The sequence below is a fragment of the Lonchura striata genome, unplaced genomic scaffold, assembly GCF_046129695.1.
Source record: "Lonchura striata isolate bLonStr1 unplaced genomic scaffold, bLonStr1.mat Scaffold_149, whole genome shotgun sequence".
NCBI classification, from domain to species: Eukaryota; Metazoa; Chordata; class Aves; order Passeriformes; family Estrildidae; genus Lonchura; species Lonchura striata.
In genome coordinates, this window is record NW_027461098.1 from 28,926 (window position 1) to 54,521 (window position 25,596).

Sequence of the window (25,596 nt, forward strand, 5' to 3'; positions counted from 1 at the left end):
ATCTGTGTCTGATTCACTGGCACAGAGCCCAAGAGGTGCCCTAGCACCTACTCACCACACAACTCTGGGGGCTGCACATCTGGGGAAAGGGGTTCCCGCGGCTGTCTGGTGCTTGTTCCCCACACAGAGAGGGTCAGGAGCACAGACTGGGATGGAGGCAAGCACGCCACATGCCTCCTCCGTGCTGGAAACCTGCGTGCAAGAGTGAAAATCCTACAGCAGCAGCACTAGTGTGAGAAGGGGCGCATGCTTTATCCCATGGGGGCATGCACAATGCTCCAAAAAGCCACAAAATTAGAGGAAGCCGTCCTGTGGACGGTGGGAAGATGTTGCCCAGACAGAGTGCATGGGGTGGGTGTGCAAAGCGGCTGTGCCAGCGGTGCAGGAGAAAGGCATGTGCACAGATGTGGGGATATCTGGGGAACGGTGGATACCTCCCAAAAGCCAGCAAAGGCCTCAGGATCTCCCGCAGGATCCAGCACTGGAGGATGTGAGCAACCGGAGAACGCTGGGATTTCAGTGGCTTCCCAGCTGTGTGCGCTGGGACAAGGAGCGCTGGGTTCCCACACACCCAGCTGCCGGCAAATGCCCTTTCCCAAGCTGGAGAGCTATAGACGGATATCAGGGAACAGGGAAGGCGGTCCCTGGTGCACGGGGACAGCACCCTAGTATCCTCGGGCACGGGGGTTGGTGAATTTGCGCGAGTACTGCGCCGCACCCACGGGCCCCCGCCCCGTAAGCCCGGCTGCGTGGAGGGGCCGGCTGCACGCTCCGGCGCCGCCTTAGCGGGAGGGTGCGCTGGGTTGTTTGGGCGGTCCCCGGGCGGTCCCCGGGCCCGCGGTGCCGCTCCCCGCTGCGGGCGGGGCCGCCGGGCCGCGAGGGGACCGGGGCCTCCACAGCCCGGGCCGGCCTCGCGCACGCGCAGGATGTACCGCCCCGGGAAGGAGGGACGGGCGCCACCCCGCGCCTGCGCGGTGCGGCGGAGGGCGCCATGTTGGCGGGGCGGGCTGCGCGGCGGCGGTGAGCGCTCGGGGCCGCTGCCTTCGCTCCCCGTCTCCGCCCCGGGCCCGGGGGGTCGCGGCCGAGCGGGGCCTCCCCCGGCACCATGAGCGGCGGCGGAGGCGGGCGGGTGTGCGACCTGTCGCGGCGCAACCCCCAGGAAGACTTCGAGCTCATCCAGCGCATCGGTAGCGGCACCTACGGCGACGTTTACAAGGTAGGCGCTGCACCGTGACCCGGCGGGGGTGTCGCCTGTGTCCCCCTCTCCGCTCTCAAGCACCTCGGTCCTCCAAAATCTGGGAGGGCTTCTGTCGCCCAGCGGCGTGTCCCGGCCCTCCCGAGGGCAGCGAGGCCGCCCCGCTCCGGCGGGGTCTGCGCCGCCGCACCGGCACGGCCCCGGTGGGCGCCGGTCCTGCCGCCCCCGCCCGCCCGCGTCCCCGGGGCGGCCGAGCGGTGCGGGACCGGCCCCGTCCCGGCTTCCGGCGGCCGTGGAGCCGCCCCGGCGGTCGGTTCTGGCCGCTGCTGCTGGGTGCCGGCTCGGGCGGCCGTGCTACGGGCGGAGCTTGGGGGTCGAGTCGCTGCCAGAGCGAGCCGGCGGCTCTAGAGGTGTGGGGAGATTCCTAGCTCGGTTCCAAATGTCACCGTATTAGACCCGGTCCCTGCTCCCATCGCCGTGTCGTGATGGTAATGCCGGTGTATTGTGTTTGTGTCGGCGTAAGATGTGGAGGGCGAACTGTTGTCGTTAGGATGAGACTTTCAGAATTTCGACCTAACTTCAGCAAACGTAGGAGAATCAAAGCTAAAGCAAAATCAGCTAAACATAATTTGGCTTGGATTTTCTTTTCTGGTTTTTTTTTTTTTTTTTTTGGTTTTGTTTTGGGGGGGGGTTATTTTTGTTTTCTTTTTTTGAGGGGCTTTCAAATGCACTTTGCCATTTTTCTCTGCTTTGCCAGTGTATGTTGTTATTTGTGTATCTAGCTGGCTGTTGGGATTTGGAAGCCTCTCCCTGGGATGGGATGACGCTGGTTGTTACCTGCTCTTTCGTGGCCTCGGAGTAGAGGGGAGAGCTGAAGTTTGTCGTGTACAGCCTGGCGGAAACAGTGTTTGAACTGTGTGCTTTCCTAGCATCTTCTGACCTATTTTTGTCATCACAGGGTGTGTGTGAGGAAACTTGCGTTGGGAGGCAGGACTGTAGGGAAACATGCATAACCATTCCACAGTTTGAGGTGCACAGAACAGGTGCTAATGCTGCCTTTCACTTTAGGTGAATGTGCCTAGAATGAAGTCTTGTTTGAGTTGGGCTTATTTTGGTTTAATCTCATCTCCCTTAAATGTCATGGAAGTTTCAAGACCTAAATCCTCTTGTTACTGCACTCTTGGTGTGCTAACTCCCTGCTTTATTAATTGCTTAATTGAAAGGGTGTTTTGTGTTGTTTGCCCCACCTTGCTAGCTTTCTTTGAGTATTTGTGTACTGTGCAGACCTTGTCCAAGTTTACTTGCCTTATGCACTGGGTTTTTGTTTTTCTGTGAACTGTTTTATGTTGTGTGTGTCTCTTTCTTCTGCAGTTTTTAACTGGCATATTGACTCTGATACCTTATCAATTGGATTTTTTTTCCAGTGTTCTGTATGTGACTGAAGGATGTGAATTAACCAAGTCATCTGTCTTTTTGTTTCATTTTAAGGATGTTACCTTCAACCCCAGAGTTTGGAATATTTATGTATGCAATACCACTGTGCATATGAAACCTGTTAAAGATTTGTGAAGGTTTCCTTGATGTTTATCACACTTGGATTGCAGTAACCTTCATTTTAGTGCTCTGTGAGTGCCCAGTGTTTAGCACTGCTTGTGACTTTTTCTTGTTTGAGGCACAGAGTGGATTTGTTGATGCTAACAATTGCCTGTACCAGCTGAGATAGACGGTGATGTAGCAGGACCAGGATACACTAGGCTGGTATTATAATTCTTTCTTCTAGATGAGAGGTAAGTGTTTTCTGATTAGATTGTGGACACTGTAAGGAAAGCAAGAAGTGCTTTTCTCTTTTGTGGGTTATTGCCTGTTTCATTCTGAGTCAAGGTTTTGTCCGAGATGTCTTCAAAGTGGAGCATAACAGTAGCCCAAAAACAGCAATGAAAGCCAGTTACTTTTAATGTGACAAAGAAGTAGTAATATTGTCTGAAATGTCATCCACATGTGAGTTTACTAATGCCTTACCGTACCATATGTTTGAGTAGTTTCGTAAAGCCTCTTTCTTTTGCCTTCACCTGTCACCTGTAGGTGAACTTTGAGGTGGATTAAATAATTAGGTGGAGTTGAAATTGGCTGTGTGCCAACGGTGCTCATCAGTGGTGGGATTCCAGCAGAGTGGTTCCAAGTACTGCATGTACTTGGGCATCTTCAAGCTGTAATTTGTGGTTTGCCCCCTTAGCAGAGAGAGCCATATAGGAATGTGTTTCTGCTATTAGCAAGAAGGGATTATTGCCTTAATAAGCTGACAGTCTTGTTATGTTGAATCTTGCTAAATGCTGACTTTTTGCAACCTTATTTCCTGGGAAAGCATTCAGGAGCTGAATGCAGAGCACAGTGACATCTACTTCTCTTGCTCTGTTCTAGTTGAACTGAGCTAGGGCAGGCCATGGTTTAAATGTTTGTTTTGTTAAAAAAAAAAAAAATCTATTAAAGAGAGGCTGAGTTGCTGGTCTGGAGCTTACTGAATTTGATTTAGGAGCTGGTGTTGGGGGCTGCTACAGAGGTTGGAAGGGAAGGAGGATATGGTCAGATGGATACAATCTTTCTGCTGTGAGTCCTGCTCCCTAGGCTGGTTTCTGGAAAGGGACATGTCAGTGCACTGTCAGTACGGATTTTTAGCTCAAGCCGATATTTTACAGTTGTCTGCACTCCCACCAAAGTTCAGCTTTCAAAAAGGCCTTGGAGCAAATCATAATGGATTAATTGCAAGAAAGGTAATGGGTAACATGTCATGCCATTAACTCTCTATCAAATAGTCACAGTTAACAATAATGTGTATATTCTAGCACCAGTGCAAATTTGTTGTAAGAGATGAAGTGTTACCTGGATTGCTTAGTTCTTCATGTATTCCTTGTATGGGTCATTTCTGGTTTTTTGTATTTCTATATTTCATTTTTGCAAAGAATTTAATTGTATATGGTGGTCAGCAAAGCATAAGAGAAGAATTAGGATTTATTGGTTCTGAAACAGAGATAATGTCCTGTCTGCTCAGTTTCAGGAAATATTCCTGAAGTCAGATGAGGTAGTTGCTTATTTTTGTTTGCTCTGCATTTATCCATCTCGCATTTAGGAAGACATTTCTGTCTCTTGCTGTGAAATTGCTGACATTTTAACAATCTAACAATTACTGAAATTCTAACAGTCCCTAGTCCCAGATACTATGCAAGTTGTGCCTTTCTTTTAAGGTTTGGCTCACAAATGCTTTCACAGGTTTTTCTGTGAAAACTCTGTATTGTTAGGTTTCCTGTTTGTCCCTATTCCTGTGCATTTGGTTTTGGTAGTAACTGCACAGAGTTTGGAAGTATTTTCTGAGGTTATTGTAGGTCCATTTTGTTCATGCAATTAATTTATATCATAGCATATCTTTTTAAAAAAATTAATTGCTTTGATTTAATAAAGGTTGAACTTCGTCTTACAGGCCATTTGTCTAGTGCAGGTGGTCCTTTCTAAAGATTTTCAGCACCTTTCTGCAAGAAAGTCCCTTATTTTGCTGAAATTCAAAGTTGTGATAATCAGTGAGATTATTGTTCCTGCAGAAGTTATCTATTATATTGTGTTTACCTTCTTTCAGTTCTTTTTGGTATTTATGGCTTCAGCCACATAACAAATAAAGACAGCTCATTGGGGTGCACATTATTTGAGGTCTTGTTTTTCAAAAAGGAAAGCCTGTTTTTTGTTCCCTAGCCCTTTGGCAGGGAGGTTGGTTTTTGTGAGCAAAGTCTTGTATCCACCAGCTTAACTGCCTCATGCTGAAAATTTAAGGTTCTGTGGGTATCTGTGGAGAACAGCTGGTGACTATTACTGCTTTCGGCTGCCATTCATATTTTGGGGTGTCTGGTTGCTGATAGAGCTTCTGTGTTTTGTTGGAAGAGAATGTGTCCATGTCAGGTGAACCTGAATTTTGATGAACTTCTATTTTTTGTGTCCTCTTCTCTATATGTGTGTCCCCTTGCTCCTCTTTCCTGGGGTGATCCACTCTGGGCATCAATTCTTCAGTTTGCTGCTTCTGAAAAGTTGCTTTTTGATAGGCACTTTAGTTTTCCATTTTTCCTGATTGATATTACAGCTTTAGAAGCTTCTTCTTGACTTTGTTAGGAATAAATGTCTATGTTTTGACATCTTTCTGTTCAACTTTAACTGGTTTTTGAAGCTTGTCAGGTAGGCAGAGAAGGGAGGTGGATGTTTTGCCATCCTGTTTTTACTGTGCTGAATAAGTGCTATAGGGCTTCGTTTCTGGGACTGTGGTTTCCTTAACCAGTAATCCGTGCCTAGCACAGAGGTTTTTGTTTAACATCAACTTTATCAAAGCATTGCTTTCTAAAACAGTCACTCTTTTGGGTTGTGGTATTACACTTTCTACCAGCATGTGGAAACTAATTATTTTTAGCTGGGGAAGCTGTGAGGGTTTGAGAGAGGCTGAAGAGAAGGGTTCTCAAGGCTGGAAGCAGAGGAGGGCTGGGGAGTCACTTGGGTGCGTTTTCCTGTAGAGTGGTGCTAATCAGGCTCAGGAAACCTCTTTGTACACTGGGACCAGTTTTCCCATGGAATAGTAACCTGTTTAGAAATCATTTTGTTCAATAGTTCACACAGGAAGAGGTCAAAACCAGAAACCCCCATCTTAGACTTTCGCTTTTCTGGCTTTGTTGCAGTATTATATACTTTATATTATCAGTTTCCATTTGAAGAATAATCAAAGCCTGACCGTTTTTAGCTTTTATTTCTATTTGGTGGCTTTTTTTTTTTTTATATAGGAGTTTTTTCTGATATCCTGCTGTTGTTAGAGAGTACACTAGTAATAATTTCCTGTTTAATTGAGTAGTGCTCCTTCAGCTTGACCTAGCAGTGAAACTCCTGCTCAGATGGCAGTCTAGATCTCTTGAAGAGTATTGTTCTTTCAGCTGCTGATAGAATTAGCATCCTTCTATAGTTTTTAAGAGCAGACATTCTGTAAATGTTGTATACATTTGGTAAAGTGTCTGCATGTAGATGAAGGCATTGTAGGCTAATCTTTGCCACTGGAAAACCTTTATTTCCATTGACATAGTGAAATCTGCATCTGAAGGAAGGGGTTGAAGGATCCTGCTCATGGAAATTGGTGGGTGCTGTAAACCTCAGCATCACAAGGGCTGGGAGTTAGAGCATGTAAGTGTAAGTGGTAAAAAAAAATGAGCTGGGGTTTTCTTACCTGAGCCTCTTCAAAATTTTAGTTGCATTTTGTCAGCTCAGAAGTACTTGTTTGAAATCATTCTTCACCTACCTACTGCTTACTGGTTTTCCATTCTCAAAACCCATAAGCAACTGGTAATTTCAGTGGGATTTTCCTAAATAAAAGTCCAAGACAGTGTCCTCCACATTCTGAGGTGCTGTATGGTACATAATTAGACACCCCCAAATTCAGGGTCACAGCCAGCTCCAACAGGTGTTGAAAACCGTACAGTCCTTCAGTCAGTCTCTCATTCAAGTGAGCTTGGAGGAGGAATTGCTTCACAGCTGATGATTTGAAAGGTATTTGAGATTGAGTAAAACCTGTCAGGGGTACTTCATTCTCATCCCTAGCCTTTACAAGGAGTCCTTTTGTCCCTACAATCAGAGTAATCTTTTTATATACTCAGATTAACAAAGTCAGTTCATATTCCTGCTGTTGATAACACCTTCAATACTGATAACCCAAATGGAACAAGATGCAAAATTATAGTTTACAGATTCTCAACTTGGACTCATGTTTTTTTAATCTATGCCCTTAAGCACAGGGTAGCCTGCTGTTGCTGAAGGTGTTGGTGAACTGCATTAAATCAGATTTTCTTCCTCCTTTCTGGTTTTCATAAGCCCAGGCAAACTCCTGTCTTTCTTTTCTTGCCCTATCACTGTGTATAGTGACCTGTGGAGCCATAGTCAGTGACACAAACACCTGACAGCTGGACCACAGTATTGTTAAAAATAAATAAAACAAAAAATAATGAGCAGGGCTTCTGAGGCCTGTGAAATGTTTCCATCCTGGCTTGTGCCAGAGTATATCACTTCAGGATCTTCTCACTTGTATCCACTACAGCTGTACCTCATTGATCATGTTATTAGTACAAGTTGCCCTAAAACAAGTCTGTAAGTGTTAACAAGCCCCCCTGATGATCACTGGTTTTTGATAAAGCTTCAGTAATTTTTCTTGTTTGTCTTGGAGGTTAAAAAATGCTGATGTTTGCTTCATGAGCATTTTGCTTCTGTTTCTTGCTCTGAAGAGAGTATGTTGGGAAAAGAAATAAGGAATAAAGATCCTAGCTCATGCTTCAGTGGTGGCATTTTCTCATGTGTTGCCTTTATTCTCTGGTACAGATGAACAGAACTCTTGTTTTTGCTGTTCTTAATGTCTGTGCTTTTTTTTTTCCCACCAGTGATGGCTGGAGACTTTGCTGCCGTTGGTGGGGTGGATAAATAATGGCTTACAGAGAAGGCTGCTAGAGAAAATACATTTGTTAACTGCTTTTTTCCACAGTCAGGTTTGGACTGCTCCTTGACTTTTGTAGGATTCCCACTGGTCTCGGAATCTCTCTGCGTGCAAATTATTTGCAAATGCCAGTGCTCCCAGCATTGCAGCAGTGTTGCCACACCAAAGAGTAGTGAGAGGTTTGAGATCAGCTGTCCAAGGAGTGAGCTGAGTAAATCTTTAAACACAGGAATACCCTCTGCATTTATTTCCAGACTTTATTCTTGTTTACTTTTTATAGTCTTAGTGGTATTTTCCCTTCCACTTTTGATTCCACAACAAGGTCCCAAGCCGCCACCTAACAAACCTTGCACATACTTGATGAGTCCGTAAAGACTCTGAGTTCCTGACTTCCTCAATTGACTTAAATGAGACTATTAGTATCTTAAAAGGTGTGGATCCCTGGCTACATGTATAATTCTGGCCTTTGCAAAAGCAGGCTCCGAGCCCTGTGCAGGGATAGCCTGGGCACTGCATTCTGTACTCCTACAGGTAGCAAGCCTCCCTTGGGGAGAGAGGAGGCTGTAGCTGGCATCCTTCAGGAGCTACTGCTGCTGCTTGAGTGCCAGGAAGCAGCCGTGCTGCCTTCTCTCCATGGCTGGGTGCAGGGACACAGAAATGCTCTGAAAGCCCTGGACAAATGGCTTCTTGGTTTTCAATTAGAAGTCAAATGGTACAATTGTAGAAGAGAAATCATTTTTGTAGTAGGTTATGTTGCTTCTTAATGGCTTTTCACAAATGTAACTTCCTTGGTTGCTCAGTAGAACCGAGGCTTCAGCAGGACAGAGCTCTGTGGGTCAGAGCATGGTGCTAATAGCATCAGGGCTGTGGGTTTGATCCCTGTATGGGCCATTCACTTAGGGATTGGGCTTGATCATTTTGGACCCCTTCCAATTCAGAACATTGTGTGTGTGAAAATGCTGTGAAGCTCCTGAGTCATTGCTGCTGCAGTTGGCTGCTGAGTGTCTGAAAGGAATGTTTTGAGGGGAATGCTCCCTAACTCCTTTGTTGCTGCCTTGCTTTTTTGAACCCCTTGCAACAGGGTTCAAAGAATTCCAAAAAGCAAGGGGAGGCTGTTGTTTGTGGAGAAGAAGGTTCAAGGGGCCTCACACATAGCAAAATGGGGAAGAAGCATTGCGTTGCTCACCTGGGTGTCTTGCAAGTGGTCCACACACTGCAGAGCACAGCCCTTGGTGTGCCCTGGATCCCTTGGCTGCTGAGAGACCCACGTGTGTTACACCTGCTTTTCTGTCTCAGTGCTTGGTTTGTTCATGGGTTTTCATATGGAAGCACAGCGTGGTTGAGGACTTGTATAATTCAAGTGTTGTGTGGCATTGTAGTTTCCTGAGCAGACTTAAAGCTTCAGTTCTCAGTATAAATCAGCTGTTTGGTGTTCCCCAACAAGTGGTTCCACTGTATTAAACCCTTGTGTACCTCAGTTGCTCTTTGACTACTGCTGTCAGAGAACATCAAGTCAAGAATGCAGAGGTGGGTGCTGTATTCTGCTCTCTAAATATTCCTTTTTTGTTTTTTTGTAGGCTAGAAATGTCAACACGGGTGAGCTTGCAGCAATTAAAGTAATAAAACTAGAGCCAGGTAAGTGGTTTCTTAACTAAGGAGTCTGCAGACAGTAAATATTTTTGTGCTTAAGATAACAATTTTACAAAATCTATCAAGTCCATTTATTGAAAGAAGGGTAATTGTTCACTTCTGGTGTAGGAGAAAATACACTATTCTAAATAAAAAAATCACGGCAAACAAGATGTAAGAGGAAAAATGTAATTGGAGAACAGTTGTGTGAAAGCTGATTTAAATTTCACTGAGAACTGTGGGGTTTTTTTTGTCCTCTGTTCGACCCATGCATTATAAAAATTTCTAGAGCACAAGAAGACGGCAAGCCAAAAAGAACTTGCCTGGTAAAAGAGTAGAGGAAGAACTAAAAAGAAGGGTGAAATAATAGCTGAACATTAGGGAGTTGAATGCATTTCCTGAAAATCTTTTGGAGGCTCTGATTAGGACTTCACTGTCTGCTAGATTTATGCTTGCACTGTGCTTCTGTGGTGATTTCACAAAGCACATGTGCCCTGCAGATCAGTTCTCAGCCCTGCAAAGTCTGTGCTATTAATAAGAGCAGGCTTGTTGAGTAGGATTAATTTGGAAAGTAAAACATCCAGACTTTTTGTCTAACTTCTAACTACTGATGTTCCATTTCCAGATTTAATGTTGGGGTGTGTGTAATGTTTTAACTACCTGGTTTGATCCTTAAGGTCTATGTGGGCAAGAAGGGAAAGAAGGTATTTGTTTTTTTTCCATTTTTTTTCTCTTACAATTCTGGAAGAGGTTAGAAATATTGTGTTTCCACAGTCGATACCCATTTACAAGCTCAAGACAGGACAGTATGTTACTAGGTAGTTCAAAAAGTGTATATTAATCACACTTCTTTTCCTCACACTGAAAGCATGATCTCAGATGCTCCTGTCTAGTTCTGCTTCTTTGTTTTTCTTATGTCAGTTCCCATTGCTGGAGTCCTTGGCTGTGCATGATATGGGTTATCAGTCCAGCTAACTGTGCTGTGGGCAGAGCATGGGGATGCCCTGCAGCTGGGGGAACTTGCCCCCATGCTGTGGTGATGGGTGAACAACTGGCATCTTGCACTTCAGTATTTTTTGGCAGCCTTTAGACACCCGAGTGGTGCTCAGAGAGTAGGCTTTAGCTGCCCTTTTGTGGAAATTTTGCAGCTCGGTGTACAATGTGCAGACTGGGGGTTAACAATGTTTAGGAACTTGCTTTAAGGCTTTACTCTACTTCATTTTTGAACATAGTGAAAATGCTGGTCACATACTGGATTAACTGTGTCCTTTCAGGGAGGTCCATGTGTGAAAATAAATTCCTCTGTTCTTTAGTGTCTGTGTGTTTAGAAGTCTAGCCAGGAGACAGGAAGCCATCAGCAACACACTATAGATAGATGTTAACTTGCAGCTTATGACTTGAAATTTGCTGTCAGTTAAATAAAATACATGGCAATATCATATTTCTGGTTATAAATAACTCGATCAATAGGTCATCAGTATGGTTATGTACTGGGAAAAAAAATGTTTCCAAAAGGAAAACATCTCAGCTGTGTTTTCAGTTTCACACATGATTTTCTCAGCATAAACATCTGGTAAGAACCTTTAATAGAAAGACTGGGACAACCATGGTACCAAATGGTGAGATTCAGGTAAATGTCACCCCTGTGTCAGTGTTTTATGGATGTGAGGTATAGTCCATAAATTTACATCCTTGTGGAGTCTGATGAAATATTGCAGCAGGCATCTTCTAGTGGCTGGTTTTGAGGGTTTTTTTTTTTTTTGCTTCAGAAGATGAGCTAATGAGTGTGGGCATGTGGCCAAAAATAGCAAATAGTTTTGTTGTGTTTTTAAGAACCCAGGCTATTGGCAGGGCTTATGCAGATGGACACAGTGGGGTCTCGGGGAAAATAAGGACTTGAGAAAGAAGTATGGGCAATATTGTAAGAGCTATCAGCAGATGTGAGGTCCATCTGTCCCAGAATGAAAGTTCAGAATATCGTTGCTTATTGCTAAGCCCTTGCTAACAAATGCTGGTTTACAGCTGATTTATGTCTGTGAAACTTGCAGATAATTAGTCTTAATTACTGAGAATGTTTATTTTATAAACATGTGCTGAAAGTTAAGATATGACTGTAACCCAGGCCAAAGAAAATACTTGTTCTACTGCATTTCAGGAGAAGATTTTGCTGTTGTGCAGCAGGAAATCATTATGATGAAAGACTGTAAACATCCGAACATTGTTGCTTATTTTGGCAGCTATCTCAGGTACAGTTTGTCTCTTTTGTTCACTTAAAAATGTGTCCCTGTCCCCTTGTAAAGGCCAAATCTATAAGGTGACATAGGCAAAATATAATTTACCAAGTGTTATCCACTTGTGTATTTTTTTCATTCACCTTCAAATCTGTTCTATTTACTACAGTGTCCCTCTCTAAATAATCCTTCTTCCAGCAAAATTGTTCGGTGACCATGTAGTCATGTTTTCTTTCAAATGAGTTGATGGTTAAAAGCTTCGAATCTAATTTATAAGTGGAAAATTAAGCAGAAGTATGTTAAGTATGAAGTGTCTGTGTATATAGTATCTTTTAAATCTGCTTCAGTAGAATGTCTGTTTTTCCAACGTGTGAACTTCTGACCAGAATGTGAAGGTTTTGTGTTTGTTTCTGTAGGTGAGGTTATTTGCATTGTAGAAACATTGACAAATGTATTCAGTTGTCTTACCAGCTACTTCTTTTAACTAGTGGGAACAGATTGCTTAGCATAAATAATAAAAATCTGCTTCTGATGATATTTTAAATTTTATGTGAAAACAGATAGTGCACAACTACTATTGTTGTACTCAAATATCTTTAGCGTTTTTGCTAAAGTATTGAAACACTAGTAATGAAACACTGCCTCTTCTGTACTCAAGCTGAAGGTGCTTTTTCTTAAAAGAAAAGTTTCCCTCTTGTCTTAGACTGTCAAAGTATACCTTTGAAGACTCAGAATTAAATTTTGGCAAATATGCTATATATTTTGTCACTGTCTTACACTCCTCCTTGGTCCTCTCTGCTTTCTTTGGCTGAGTGCTTCGTTTTTTTTTGTGTGTGGGCATTCAAGTCAGTCTTTGAGACCTTTTGTTGTCTGACCTTTTGTTTTCCAAGCATATTTCAATACTAAGAAGAATAAGAAAAATACTATTGTCCTATTCTTGCTAGTCACCAGCATATTGTTCCCCAAGGATTTCATCTGTTTGTATAGGGATTTTTCAGACAATGGCATTTCTACCTTCCTGTTAGCTGTTAGCCTGGGTGTTAAGTTGTAGACCCTCAATGGTACTGTTGATCCTGTCTCTGTTCTGCTTGCTGCTTAGACCATATGCTCTGCAGAAAGACTCTACACTGTTGGCTCTTGGATATTACAGTGATCTTCACCTGTCTCAAAGTGCTGAGGCACAGTGATAAAAGGCTAGATTAAAACTAAGAAATGCAGTCGTCTCTTCTGATCCTCTTACGTTCTTTTTCTGTTTTCTGTAGGGCTTTTGCACACTGGGAAGTGAATGCCCAGTAAGCAAAAGTGAGAATTTGCAACTCTTTAATGCTTCATGTCTTTTACTTTGCTGGGAGGGTTCTGGCTTCTTCCCACTTCCACAGTGCTGCTACTTTTGGCATCAAACAGGACGCAGCCACATGGGCCCATGAGTCCAGTGCCCCCAAAAGTGTCCCTATCTGATCCTGCATCATTGTGGGGAACAAAGAAGGGGCTTGGAGATGTCTCTTCAGTGGTTCTGTCTTAATCAATTTTCTTGCATGGGTTGTCACACTGCTTCTGTGTCTGGCTTTGGTCAGCTAATCCAGTGGAAAGCTTTAATATTATTTCAAGCAAGCTTTTAATAGACCCTTGAAATGCATGGAGTTAACTGCCAGGGAATTCTGCTGCTCAAAACTCCTGTAATGTTTGGACAATACCTTTCCCAACCCTAGAGGAAGCAGCTGGGAATGTAGCTTTGAGGACCATGGGCGCTCTGAACACAAAAGAAGAGGACACCCAAGAAAGACAAAGCTCTCCTTGGAGCAGCAGTTATTCTAGCTGTCACCTGTTGGTGAGAACACTTGTTTGCAGCTCCGGAGATAAGTTCAGCCACTTCCACCATTGCCTTGCAAAAACCCTGTCAGAAATGTGGCTCAGCAGTTCTAACAGAGCCTTATGAATGCAGGACATGGAAGACCAGGTCATCAGGGAGCTGCAGAACAATAATCAGTCTTTCCTTTGGTTCTTCTGTGTTACTGTCTGCTCTAAGGTGGTTGTATGGGATTTTTTTTTTTCCACCTGACTATTTTGATGGCCAGGAATGACTAGGCAAGTCCCAGATTTTTTGCTCTGCATAGTGCCTTTTTGTGGTCACATCTTACCAATGAAAATTACTGAGTGAAAATAGAGTTAATGGCCATGATAGAAGATACCTTTGAATACTTCAGCCCATTGTCTATTCTTGGAAAGCACCTTTTGTGGAGATACAGTGAATTACTGAATTGATTCCCTTAGTAAGGGAAGAAGAGCTAAATAACTTCCCTTCTGACCCTTCTGACCCTGCCACCAAAAATATCCATAGGTATTTTTGAAGGAAAAGACTTTATCTGAGCAGGCGCTTACCCACAGCATGGGATCTGCTCTGCCTAGCTCTAACTAAATCACTACAGTTTCACTTAATTTGCTGTGAAAGAAATTTGGTTGAGATGCCTGGGGCTTTTTGTTTTGTTTCTTGTTTATGGTAATTCCTATGCTATGAAAAAAGTGGAGAAGTGAAAATGAGGAACAAATAACCCACATCTGTTTTGTCTCTCAGAAAAATGTATTTCAACAAAAATCACTGTGAATGTTTCACTAATACTGTTTTTATTGCTTCATTAAAGTAAAATATTTTTGACTGTTTCATTATTTACTGTTTAGACAGTGAAGTGTCACATAAAGACTAAATTATACTCATTATTTGACTTGTACTTTCCATATTATGAAGCATGTTGTGTTGTGCTTTATAGTTTGAGTCCTCTGACTTATCTTTTACAAGTCCTCTGCAAGTCTGACAGCTAATGAATGGTTTTATTCACTCTTTAGACGAGACAAGCTATGGATTTGCATGGAGTTCTGTGGAGGTGGCTCTCTACAGGATATTTATCATGGTATGTCAAGCCTTTATTCCTTAAAATCTTAGTACAGCTAATTTTCAAAAATTGAAATGATTGCAGTGTTCTGGAATTACAGGGGAGTCTTAAATTTAGTATCCATAATAATTCATTGAAGGTCAATTTTAGCTTATGTTTTTACTTAATTGGTTTGGGCTTTTTAAATAACGTTAGTGAGAGGGGTTTAGCAGCAGAAGTTATTTCCAACCTTCAGGGGCTCATATGCCCATCACTGCTTTGCAAAATAAAATTAGACAATGCCACATTGTAAAAAGAAAAAATTTATGTCTTGATGTGCTGTCTTTCTTCATAGCCACTTTGTTTCAGAGCTTTTGAACTTTATTTTTGTATAATATATACCACTTCCAATAGAGACCTTGGTATGTGGATTGATTGGTACTCTTGTCCTTTGTAAGCTGTTTTAATGTTTGTATACCAGTATTGTATTCCATTAGGGTATTTAAAAAAATTTTTAGGTTTTTTTTAAGCTAGATGTGTGACATGTGAAAAGCGAAGGTGGTCTCTATATTTGCTTTAGGCTTGGCTTCAGTGAGCAGTCAAAGAAACAAGGGCTGTCTGTGAATCTGTTGGATAAAGACAGGATCAATGAACTGCTTCTTATTTTTCAAGAGAAAAAAAGTTTTGAAGGACTTTATTGCCCTGGAATTAAGGCCTTTGTAGAAAAGGAGTATGCCCTAAGTGAGTAATGGCTTTGGGGTTCTCAGGTGATGTTTTTTTATTGAGGAAGTCTTATCTATAATCTAACTTGTGAAGATTTCACATGTGAGGGTCTCCTGTGCATAAGCAGCTTTTTATGTTTACCTTGGGTGTGATTAAAAGAAGCACCAATTCACAAGTTCATGCCATGTTCCTGTCACTGAGTGTGGCCTTGGTGATCCTTTAACTCTTTCTAATTTTGAGAAAAGCATCGTGTTTAATAGGCTTTGTTTTGTGGAACACCTGTAGAGTAGGAAATTAGCTCATGCCACATGAATGCCTGAGCAGATGTCTACAGGAGTGGCTTCCCGTTGCAGCTGATTTTTGGCTTCTCAGCTGGTAGTTAGAATGCAAGGTTCTTTTCTGGTCTTCATTATGTTTTAGAGAGTCCTATTCTGATTGAACTATAGGCCTCTGTGATCTCGAGTAATTTGAGTTAATCAGAATGAAATTTCTCAAAACAAAAATATGTGCCTAGATATGCCTACTGTGGGTGCCAATATATATAGTTCAGCATGGGTTTGGAACTTTTCTTTCAGCAGAGAGAAGTTGGATGTAGACTTACTTTGAAGATATATTGCATAATACTAATATTGCAGAAGCCAAGCAGTTAGATTCTTTAATCTAGATTAATTCTTAACTTTCTACTCCTTCAGTGTCCTTTGAGAAACTTCATCCAACTTCTCGTTGTTTTCCGTGCAAAACCTGAAAAGCTTACAATCAGGACTGCATTTCCTGGTCTTAAACCCCTTTAATTTCAGGATCAAAGTCCAGTGACTGGGAGTCACAGACCATTCCTTGCTTGCCACTCACTGTATGATTTGTGTGTTTGTTCAGAATTTAATTGTTTTCCTCTAAGAGACTTGAGTGAAGTTGAACCCTCGAGGGAGAGAAAGACTTCTCCTTCCATTGGGAAACTGCTGAATCTGCGTACAGGGGGAGTTTGAGAAAGTGCTTGGTGTGGTAGGCCCAGGAGCAGCAGTGCTGACAGCTGATTTCAGGGAAAGGCTGGGAAGCTGGAGGGAGCAGTTTCTCTGGCAGTGGGAAGGATGGAAGCAAAGAGCAGGTCACAAATAATACAAAGGATTGCCAAGGGCTCAAATGGGACTGAACAGAGTTGGCTGCAGCTGAGTCACTGAGTTGAAAGTCCAGCCCTCTATAGAAGGACACAATAGGTTTGTTCAGGGGAAAGAGTTAAGCTGAAATCATTACTTGTGCTTCTTTTTCCTCTTAAATACTGTGAAATTTAAATACAGAAGAATTAGTAGTTTCCATTCCAACAGTACTGGACATTTTTGGCTTTAAAAAAATGTCTTTGGGATGCTCAGTCTGGGATAAAGACTAAGCACATTTACTTAGAGTCTCAGTGTGAATGGAAGTAATTGAGGTATGAATTTGGAATGGGTGGTATCTTATCTGATTTTGAGATTTTTTTTTTTCTTTTTCCCTTCCATTTCAGTGACTGGACCATTATCAGAACAGCAGATTGCCTATGTTAGCAGAGAAACACTACAGGTAGTGTCTCCTCAGGTTCTTGTGGTTGTCCTTTAATGTAAAAGTATTAAAAGCTAAGAATAAAAGCTAGGAATAACATGTGCTGCCATGGAAGTCCGGGAACTGGATGACACAGTGTTTTCTCAGACTTTTGAGGAGGTCCCATATTACAGCCTAGAAATTTGTATAATTGTATAACCTCAATTACCCTGGATCATTTGAAGAAAGCTCTTGTCATATTTCTGCTGTTCATTTTATATTTGTTTTTAAAAGGAGGGAAGCAGAATGTTCTCTTAATCTGACGTTTGAAAGAAAATTAAAACACTCCATTTTGTATATCTAATAGTTGATCTGTGCCAATAGGAAAAAAATTGCCTGTGTACTTGAGATTTTGAACTCATTAGCCTTTCCCTGTGGGTATACTAGCTTTCATTTTTCTTTCCTAAGTTACAGGTTCAATACAGCAGTAAAACTTAATCAGAAACTGCTTTTTTGATGGGTGTCTTGCTTCTCTGTGAGAGAGCAGTTCTTGACTTGTAGTGAACACAGATCTGTTGAATGCCATCAGATGAGACCTGCTGCCTCTCGCTCTTTCAGGATAGCTCTGTCCCAAGCCATCTTCCTTGGCTGTCACTTGGCATCTCTCTGTGCTATGCCAGACACTGCTGCCTTCTGACTTGCAGTGCTTTTTATTACTTACAGATCAGGCTTATATGACATCTGGGAGCATTAAGGGGTTTGAGTCTTTAAACCCTTTTGTTCTTAGACACTTGTAGAATGGTTTGCATTAGAAAGGGTCTTTAAAGACACTCCCCCTCCCCCCCCAATGAGCAGGGACATCTTCAATTAGATGAGGTTGCTCAGAGCTCTGCCCAACCTGACCTTGAATGTTTCCAGAGATGGGACATCCACCACCTCTCTCTGCAACCTCTTCCAGTAGCTCATCACTATCATAATAAAAGAATTCTTCCTTATATGTAATCTGAATCTACCTTCCTTTACTAGAAAACCATTACACCTTGTTCTGTCACAACAGGCCCTGCTAAAAGTTTGTCCCCATCTTTCTTACGAGACCTTGGCACATTTGCTGAGGATGCCCTTGATTGCCACTGTATATCGACGGTAGAGATACTAAACAGTCTAGTGTGGGACCCTGAGGGACACCACTTGTCACTCTGGACACTGAGCTTGTTTGTCCCTGCTCTCTGGATACAGTCCTTTAGCAATTCATAACCCACAAGACAGTCCATCAATCAATTCCATAATCTTCTTAGATAGGGAGGAGTGAGTAGTCTAGAATGGAATTTATGAAGCTATTTATTTGTGTGGGAAGATATCTTGGTTAATATGTATAAATGGTGTGTGAGAAAAGAGCTTACTATTTTATGTTTTCTAAATGCTATTCATTGACCCATTTTTCTATATTTTAAATTGTATATAAATATAAATACGTGTTTGTTATACTCTGACCAAATATAATGCATCTAGTTTCAGATATCTTGTTGCAGCTTATAATGGAACACCATTTTCTTGACTAAGAAGTCTGAGAATATAGGCTATTGTTCATCCATAGAAGTAATTAGTCTAACATTAATTTTGCCAATGTCCACGAATCCAGAGTCTCACTTGGATGCTGATGTTAACTTTCAGTTTCCATATTTAGAAGCCCATTGAATCCTCCATTTTCAAAATATACTTGCTGTCCATTTTGCTGGAATCTGTGAGAATTTATTCTGAAAATATGAATCTTTTAAATATGACCTTTAAAGTAATTGTCTCCAGACAATCAGTTTTGAAGATGGTGACTTGACTTCACATTCTTCCAGGGCAGTACTAAAAGTGTGTGAATTAAAGGCCTTTATATGCTAGTAGCATCCAGAGATTTAAGGAGTGTACATGGGACTCTTCTGCCTAATGCCAGTTGTTGCAGTGGTCTGGTAAATGCTTTGATTAATTACACTTTAAATTTTGCAGTCAACTCTCTGATGTCTTGCATGAACTGGCAAAAAAATATTAGTTGTTACATGGATATTTCCCATGAACATGTAGTCTTGTGGAGGTTCATGGTCACAGAGCAAGGAAGGTGTTTGTGTGTGATTTTACTTCTGGAAGAGAGTTTTAGAGATAAGCCTTAAGTGTCCGAAGTGACACGGTCTCTGATTTGTTGTGCAGGGTTTTGGTTCTACAGAATTCTTCCAGAATTTAAACTTAGTTTCTAACTTGTGTTGAATCTTAAAATGTTTTGGTAGGAGACCCAGGCAGCCAAATCCTCTTGCAGAAATCCATGAAATAGAGTTGGAGCCTGGTGTTAGACCCAAAGCACTGCCTGCCAGCACTTCTAGGCTTGATTGAAATATGTAATGATACAGGAGGTAACTTTACTAGTGGTCCAATGATCTGACTGCTGAACAGAAAACTCCTAGACCATTTGCCAGTAATTACTTTGGTCTAAAAAAGTGACAGTTAACATGTCCAGAGAAAAACTTGTTTGGGGAATACTCTTCTTCCAATAGGTGTGGAGACTGGTATTACTTCCATCTATCCTGTGTTTTAGATAAGAGATAAATGTCTAAATATCTTTCTATAAAGATACTTAGGTATGCTGCTTTATATAAAGATATAAGATATGCTGCTACATCTATTGAATCTGCAAATTTACAGCAAATTACACTGAAATATAACAATGTTCTTCAGTTGGTGAGTCATTTAGATGATTAAATTGGATCCTAAATATACGTGGTAATTAAATAAGAAATGTATGTCAAATGAAAAATGTTGAACTAAATTACTATTTAAATATTTTATTCAGGGACTATATTACCTTCACAGTAAAGGAAAAATGCACAGAGATATAAAGGTAAGTAAAAACTGAAGGGGTTTCGGGTGCTTTTAAAATAGGCTACATCACCTCCAGTTGTCTTTATTGTTACATAACAGTTTTAAGTACATTTCTGAATATGTAGGGATTTTTAATCTATTAGAATGAAGTAAAAGTTTCTGGCCAAGGCAAAAAAAATTCTTTCTTTAAAATACATGCAAGGAAATAGTTTGTTCTTTTCTTGGAACCACACAAACTGTTTATGTGGACCAGTGCTGTGAAATTTAGCCATCAGCTGGCGTCCAGAGCAGTATGTGTTCATATGTCTGTCAGATTGTGTGCTGTGTGCTTTGTGCAAAAGAAAAATTTGCTCTTTCCAAGCTTTTCCAGGGAGCTCCATTTTGTCTAGTGAGCAGAGCTCTTGCTTTGGCTTCTTGCATCGTGGTGAGCAGATTGCAGGGCAGAGGCTGCTGGATGTGTGGTTCTGTGTGGTTCTTGGAGGCTGCTTCTGTCCCCTCCCTCACATGATAAAAATAGAGAGGTTGCTGCAAATGAGGGTATTAGTACTGACTGACTTAAATCTCCATCTCAGCAAAGCTATATCAAAAGTGGCTTGTTCAAACTCTTACATTCTCTTATAGTTTCCTTCTGGTGCTTCCTGTTGACTTTTTGTTCCTGAAGTTTTACTACCTAGTCTTTCCAAAGCCCTTCCAAACCTGGCAAGTTTCCTCCTGGAAATGTGACAGTAAATCATCATAATCTTTTGTGTAGTTGCATGCTGTTGGTTTGGCTGGTTTTGGTTTCTTTTTTTCCCCCAGCAGCTTTAACTGTAGTTGCCTTCATGCAGCCTGATTCCAAGTTGTTCTCAGTGGCTGCAGAAGAATATGTGAGCAATCACAAACTAATTTCTGACAGAAAGATTACTTCAGGCACCGAAATTACATGTTTTCCACTATACTTTATAGAATGCTTGTAAGGATACAGTCCATAGATACATTTTCTATGCAGAACTGTGCTAATAAATGCTTACAGTGCTCACATTGTGAAGAATTTTTTTTAATCTGTTCTCATGATCATGGAAAAGTACTGTCTTCATCTGCAGATTGCCCGACTGCTGAACTGTGTTTGCTTCCCTCAGAAGCAAAGTTCCATATTTAGAGTACCTGTCCTGTTAGCTTGAAAGGTGAACAAGGTCAAGAACATGTAAGCAGGGCTGTTACACTGTTTGCCAAACTCATTAAGTGTGCTTGTGCAGTAGGCCAAGTTAGCTGTGTTTTACTGCAGGCTTGACTTTTCCTGCTCTGGGAAAAGCCGTGATATGTGAAAACACAGATCTTTGGAGGTTCATCTCTGCTGCCTTTCCATCTACCTGATGGGCAGTGCAGTGCTGATGTTTGGAACTGTGTTCAGCCATCTCTGACTTGCACTCATTTCAACCTGTAGCTGGTTTCAGTCTTCAAATCAGGTTTGTTCTCAGTCCTTTTATCTTGTAATTTTGTGATACAAACCTCTGCTTTGGGTTAATTTTGGTTATTGAGCTGAAGTGACTGGAACACGCAGCCACACAAAAATGACCTCTCCAAATCCAGCACGAACAGAATCTCTGTTGCATAAGGACGGAAGTAGCTTTGCTCAATGCTTGATTATTGAGGCAGGTCCTTAAGCCTGTAATTATAAGCATGGCTCTCAAACAAGACAAAAAGAGCTCCTACTTATGAAAAGAAAATAAAATTGTTTCCACTTTGACCTTTTGAGTTCCTGTTTCCTTTGAGTCATTGTAAATAGAAAGAAGTAAGAATTAATTGGCACAGGCAAATACTGTTTATTGAGAGGTTTTGTGTGCAATGCAAACTCTGTAGTACCATAGGCTTAATTAAAAATTAATGAAAAACACTGTATATCTGAGGAGACTTTTTAATAACAGAATGGCAGCTTACTAATTTCACAGATATTTTCTTGATAAGGCTGCAGATTTATTGAACACAATCCTTGCTTTGTTTTTGTTCCCTAATTTGCTGTAAGATCCCTCATATTTCTTTTTTTAATGTTGTATTGGAGGAATTGGCATGTTTTAATTCAAGTAAACTTTTATTTTTTTAAAGGGAGCAAACATTCTTTTAACGGATAATGGACATGTAAAATTAGGTGAGTTAATACATCTTATTGCTTAAAAATTAATATTTTTATGTGCTTTAAGAAGCAGCATGCTCTGTTTTGTTTAATGAGATGATGGTTCATGTAAGGAACTACTGAATATCAGAGTTCTTTTTATCTTGCTGGTGGTATCTAACTAAACCATTGAATTAGTATCTGAGGATTAGTTGGAGTAATTTTGGAACAGTGAGGTAAAAGACCTGATATTGTAAAGGAAAAATAAGAGTCAAATCACAGGGTTTTATGAATATTTAATGAAATCCAGCCATCCAGAGTCCTTAAATGTGAAATGTACCTTGAAATCTTATCTGAAATAATCTCTTTGGTAACACAAAATGGGGTGCTCTGTCTTATTAAAACCTGTCATGTACTGTTAGGTCTTCTGTGCCAGCCTGTTCTTCCTTGTGTGCATGTTTGGGAAGTGACTGAGGGGAGCTGACCAATGGTATCTGAGACAGACCAAGTTTCTATTATTTGCTTTTGTTTTTTAATTTTTTGTTAAATATTTCCAGTATATTTAAGGAGCTCTTAACAGTGGGGAAACCAAACTTGTGTTCAATAACAATTAATTACATCAAATCACTTGTTAATTGTCATTTTGTTTTTTCCTTTTTCTAATAGCTGATTTTGGAGTATCTGCGCAGATAACAGCTACAATTGCCAAAAGGAAATCCTTCATTGGCACCCCATATTGGTAACTGTGTTTTACTTGACCATTAATATAATGGTAACACACATAATACTGTTGAAAAATTGTGATAAAGGCACTGTCACTGTCACTTCCTGGGTAGACTAACCACTAAATGCTGCGTCAGACTTTTTGGTGATCATATCTGTGTTACTTATTCCAAATCCTGAATTTGCTGAGCATCAGAGAAAAGGCTTTAATGCTCTGGAAACTTGAAAGGCTGTGTAGTGCCATCACTGTTGACTAATCTATCTTAATTTAGTAAAAACTAAAAACCAGCAGCAATTTTACTTGCTTTTAACTTTGATCTTAAATATTTTTTTATTTCCAAATTTTTCATTTTGGTATTTTATGTTATTTCCCCTCCAGCCTAGATACAGCTTTTCTACTTGATGAGTTTCCTTTGTCCTCACAGATCCACAGACTTTTACTGCTTGTGAACTTTATTTCTAAGCCATTTTCTCCTTTTTTTACCTAAAATGAATTCTGTGACACAATTCTACCTGTTCTTCATCTCTATTCTTCCCCATTAAACTAGTGTGTGTAATTTTTCTTATCTGAAGTTCTGCCTTTCATTTTATCCTTTCCTGCTGAAAGTGATTGTCCCCTTTCACCTTGAAGTACGAGACACATTCTCTACTGTAAAACAGCAGTTTTGTCATGTTTCACAGACAGATACTAAAATTCTGTAGTCTGACAGCATAGTAGGTGCAAGATAAAAATATATATAATGAAAAAGCCCTATGTTCAAGTATTGACTTGAAATAGCCAAACATAGTATTTTTAGTATTCTTCTTTACACCAAGGCTTCACTTCCCTTGTTTGTATCTCTTTCCCAAGATGTCTGGGTGACCTCAGTGCTTGAAAGTCCTGTAACTTTCAAACTGTGCCAGGCTTCTGAAATGACCTTAAATAATAACTTTGAAAGTATTACATAGCTTAAATGCTGATTAAAAGCATCAGCCGTTCTTTGCAAAGCTTCTCAGAGATTTGAGAGCAGAAGCAAGGAAGCAAAATTTTTGAGATTGCAGAGAAGAAAATTTAGTTCAACAGGCCGTGTGAAGGTTTTAATGGTTAGATCTACATGTGTCTCAGGGCAGGTGAACTGCAGTGCTAGTAACCCTTCCATTTAAGTGTTTAACCCATGTTTCCCCTCTCCTGTGGTAACTCCCTCATTTTTGATTTAGAGTGATTGGGAGTTTTAATTAACTGAGGAAGAAATGTGTCTAAATATAGTTTAGTTATACATGTGAAGTAAGTTCTACCACCAAGCCTGCTGGTGTTTTCAGATCTACAGGTAAGGTATGGAAAGGGCCCACAAGAGTAATTGAGTCCAACTCTTAGCCCTGCACAGGACATCCCCAAGTGTCACACCATGTGCGGGAGAGCATTGTCCAAACACTTTTTGAGCTCTGACAGGCTCCGTGCTGTGACCACAGGATATCTGTATTTGAATTATGCATCAGTTGAGATGCTGCTTGATGATCTACTGGAGTACTGTCTAAGTGACTTCATCTGTGTTAACATTTATTGAGTTATTAGTGCTACTTTGCAGGTGATCAGGATTGATAAATCTTAAAGCTAGGAATTACTAGGAATGTTGGCCACCTTGTAGGGCTACATAGGACAATCAAATTCATTATTTACTTTGTCCATTAAAAACATTTGAAAATTCCAAGTGAATAATTTCCTTTAGATATTCCTATTTATATGCCAGTTATGTTTGTTCATTTGCCACCTGAGAATGTGAAACCACTTTGTTGACATAAAGAGGTCACCTAACATGAGTGAGACAGACTTTACAAACAAGGAGTACTCTATACAGAGGTGACAATGAGTGTTGTACTTTCAGGATACAAGATAGCTGATGTTTTACTGCTTTTTCTCTTATTAGAATTCTTTTCTTCAAAGTTACTGGATCACTTTCTGGGCAATATTTAAATTTGGGTATTACGTGGAGTTTATTGTAGTTGCATAATTACACTTCAGGCTCTTTGGTTGTTGAATAGTACTTAGTCTGAGACAAATGGATTTCATCCACTTACTCCTGAATGACCATTGTAGAAACTACCTGTTAGTTATTAAAAGAGGGAAACTTCAGGTGCATGTTGCATAATTTTTTACACACACACTTGTGCATGTATATCTATATATACTGTGACCTTATCGATTGAGAGCTCTAAGGAAGAGAATACTATGTGTACAAAGAATGTTTGATTTGTGAAGTTTACCTAAAAATGTCTCTTACTGTTTAGGATGGCACCAGAAGTTGCTGCAGTAGAAAGGAAAGGTGGCTACAACCAGCTCTGTGATCTGTGGGCAGTTGGAATAACTGCAATAGAGCTTGCTGAACTTCAGCCTCCCATGTTTGACCTACATCCAATGAGGTTAGTAGGGGTTAGAGCTTGGTGGGTAAATGCAGCTAATTAAATAATCCATTTGAAGAGATGGTTGTGTGTGCTTGTGGGTTTTAGCTGTATTGCAAGGGCTCTGGGCTGTGAGGGTTCTGAGTGAACAGAAATTTTAACAACTCTTTTGGTGCATAAGTGTATAAAGTCCTAGTTGAGTCCTTGTCCTCTTAAACTGATGTGTCTTCTTCCTGACCATTAAATAAAGTGTTTAATAATTTATCTAGTGTGTATTGCACTATACCCACAGAAATGCTGTTGTTCTTTCTTTTCAGAGCACTTTTTCTAATGACAAAAAGCAACTTCCAGCCTCCTAAATTAAAAGACAAAATGAAATGGTAAGTACTTTTTCATTTCAGTAGATAATGAATGTACTGTACTTGGAAATTGATTTTAATGTTTAGCACTTTGTTTTGCAGGTCCAATAGTTTCCATCATTTTGTCAAGATGGCACTTACAAAAAATCCTAAAAAAAGACCTACTGCTGAAAAGTTGCTACAGGTATAAATTTATGTATGAGGGGTCTTTTTTAAAGTTATGAAATTAAAATATGCTTAATGTGAGTGGCTAGAATTTTAATTTCTTGTATTTCCTTCTTTCAGCATCCGTTTGTTACCCAGCCATTAAATCGAAGTCTTGCCATTGAACTTTTGGATAAAATGAATAATCCTGATCATTCCACTTACCATGATTTTGATGATGATGATCCTGAGGTAGGAATATCTTTTCATCATAGAATCAGATTAAGGTTTAGTTTGCCAGCAAAACTATCTGATTGGGATTTATTTAGCCCCAGGATTTTTGGTGAACTGGGAATAGTTTCAAGGCTTGTTTTTGCTTTTAGTTGTGCTGTTCTCTCA

The 25,596-nt window shown here is 40.8% G+C and overlaps 1 protein-coding gene across 3 annotated transcripts in view; it reads left to right on the forward strand.

The window, feature by feature from the left end:
* Positions 1 to 987: 987 nt before the first annotated feature.
* The window catches only part of MAP4K3 (mitogen-activated protein kinase kinase kinase kinase 3), a 64,042-nt gene continuing 39,433 nt past the window's right edge, over positions 988 to 25,596 (forward strand). For all 3 annotated transcript variants that reach the window (XM_021538570.3, XM_021538571.3, XM_021538573.3), the window contains exons 1-12: positions 988 to 1,216; positions 9,266 to 9,323; positions 11,473 to 11,563; positions 14,390 to 14,454; positions 16,634 to 16,689; positions 19,478 to 19,525; positions 21,589 to 21,631; positions 22,262 to 22,334; positions 24,584 to 24,715; positions 25,012 to 25,074; positions 25,156 to 25,237; positions 25,339 to 25,449. In XM_021538570.3, coding sequence (XP_021394245.2) covers positions 1,106 to 1,216; positions 9,266 to 9,323; positions 11,473 to 11,563; positions 14,390 to 14,454; positions 16,634 to 16,689; positions 19,478 to 19,525; positions 21,589 to 21,631; positions 22,262 to 22,334; positions 24,584 to 24,715; positions 25,012 to 25,074; positions 25,156 to 25,237; positions 25,339 to 25,449 — 933 coding nt within the window. In that variant the 5' untranslated portion in view covers positions 988 to 1,105. The remainder of the gene's footprint in view (positions 1,217 to 9,265; positions 9,324 to 11,472; positions 11,564 to 14,389; positions 14,455 to 16,633; positions 16,690 to 19,477; positions 19,526 to 21,588; positions 21,632 to 22,261; positions 22,335 to 24,583; positions 24,716 to 25,011; positions 25,075 to 25,155; positions 25,238 to 25,338; positions 25,450 to 25,596) is intronic.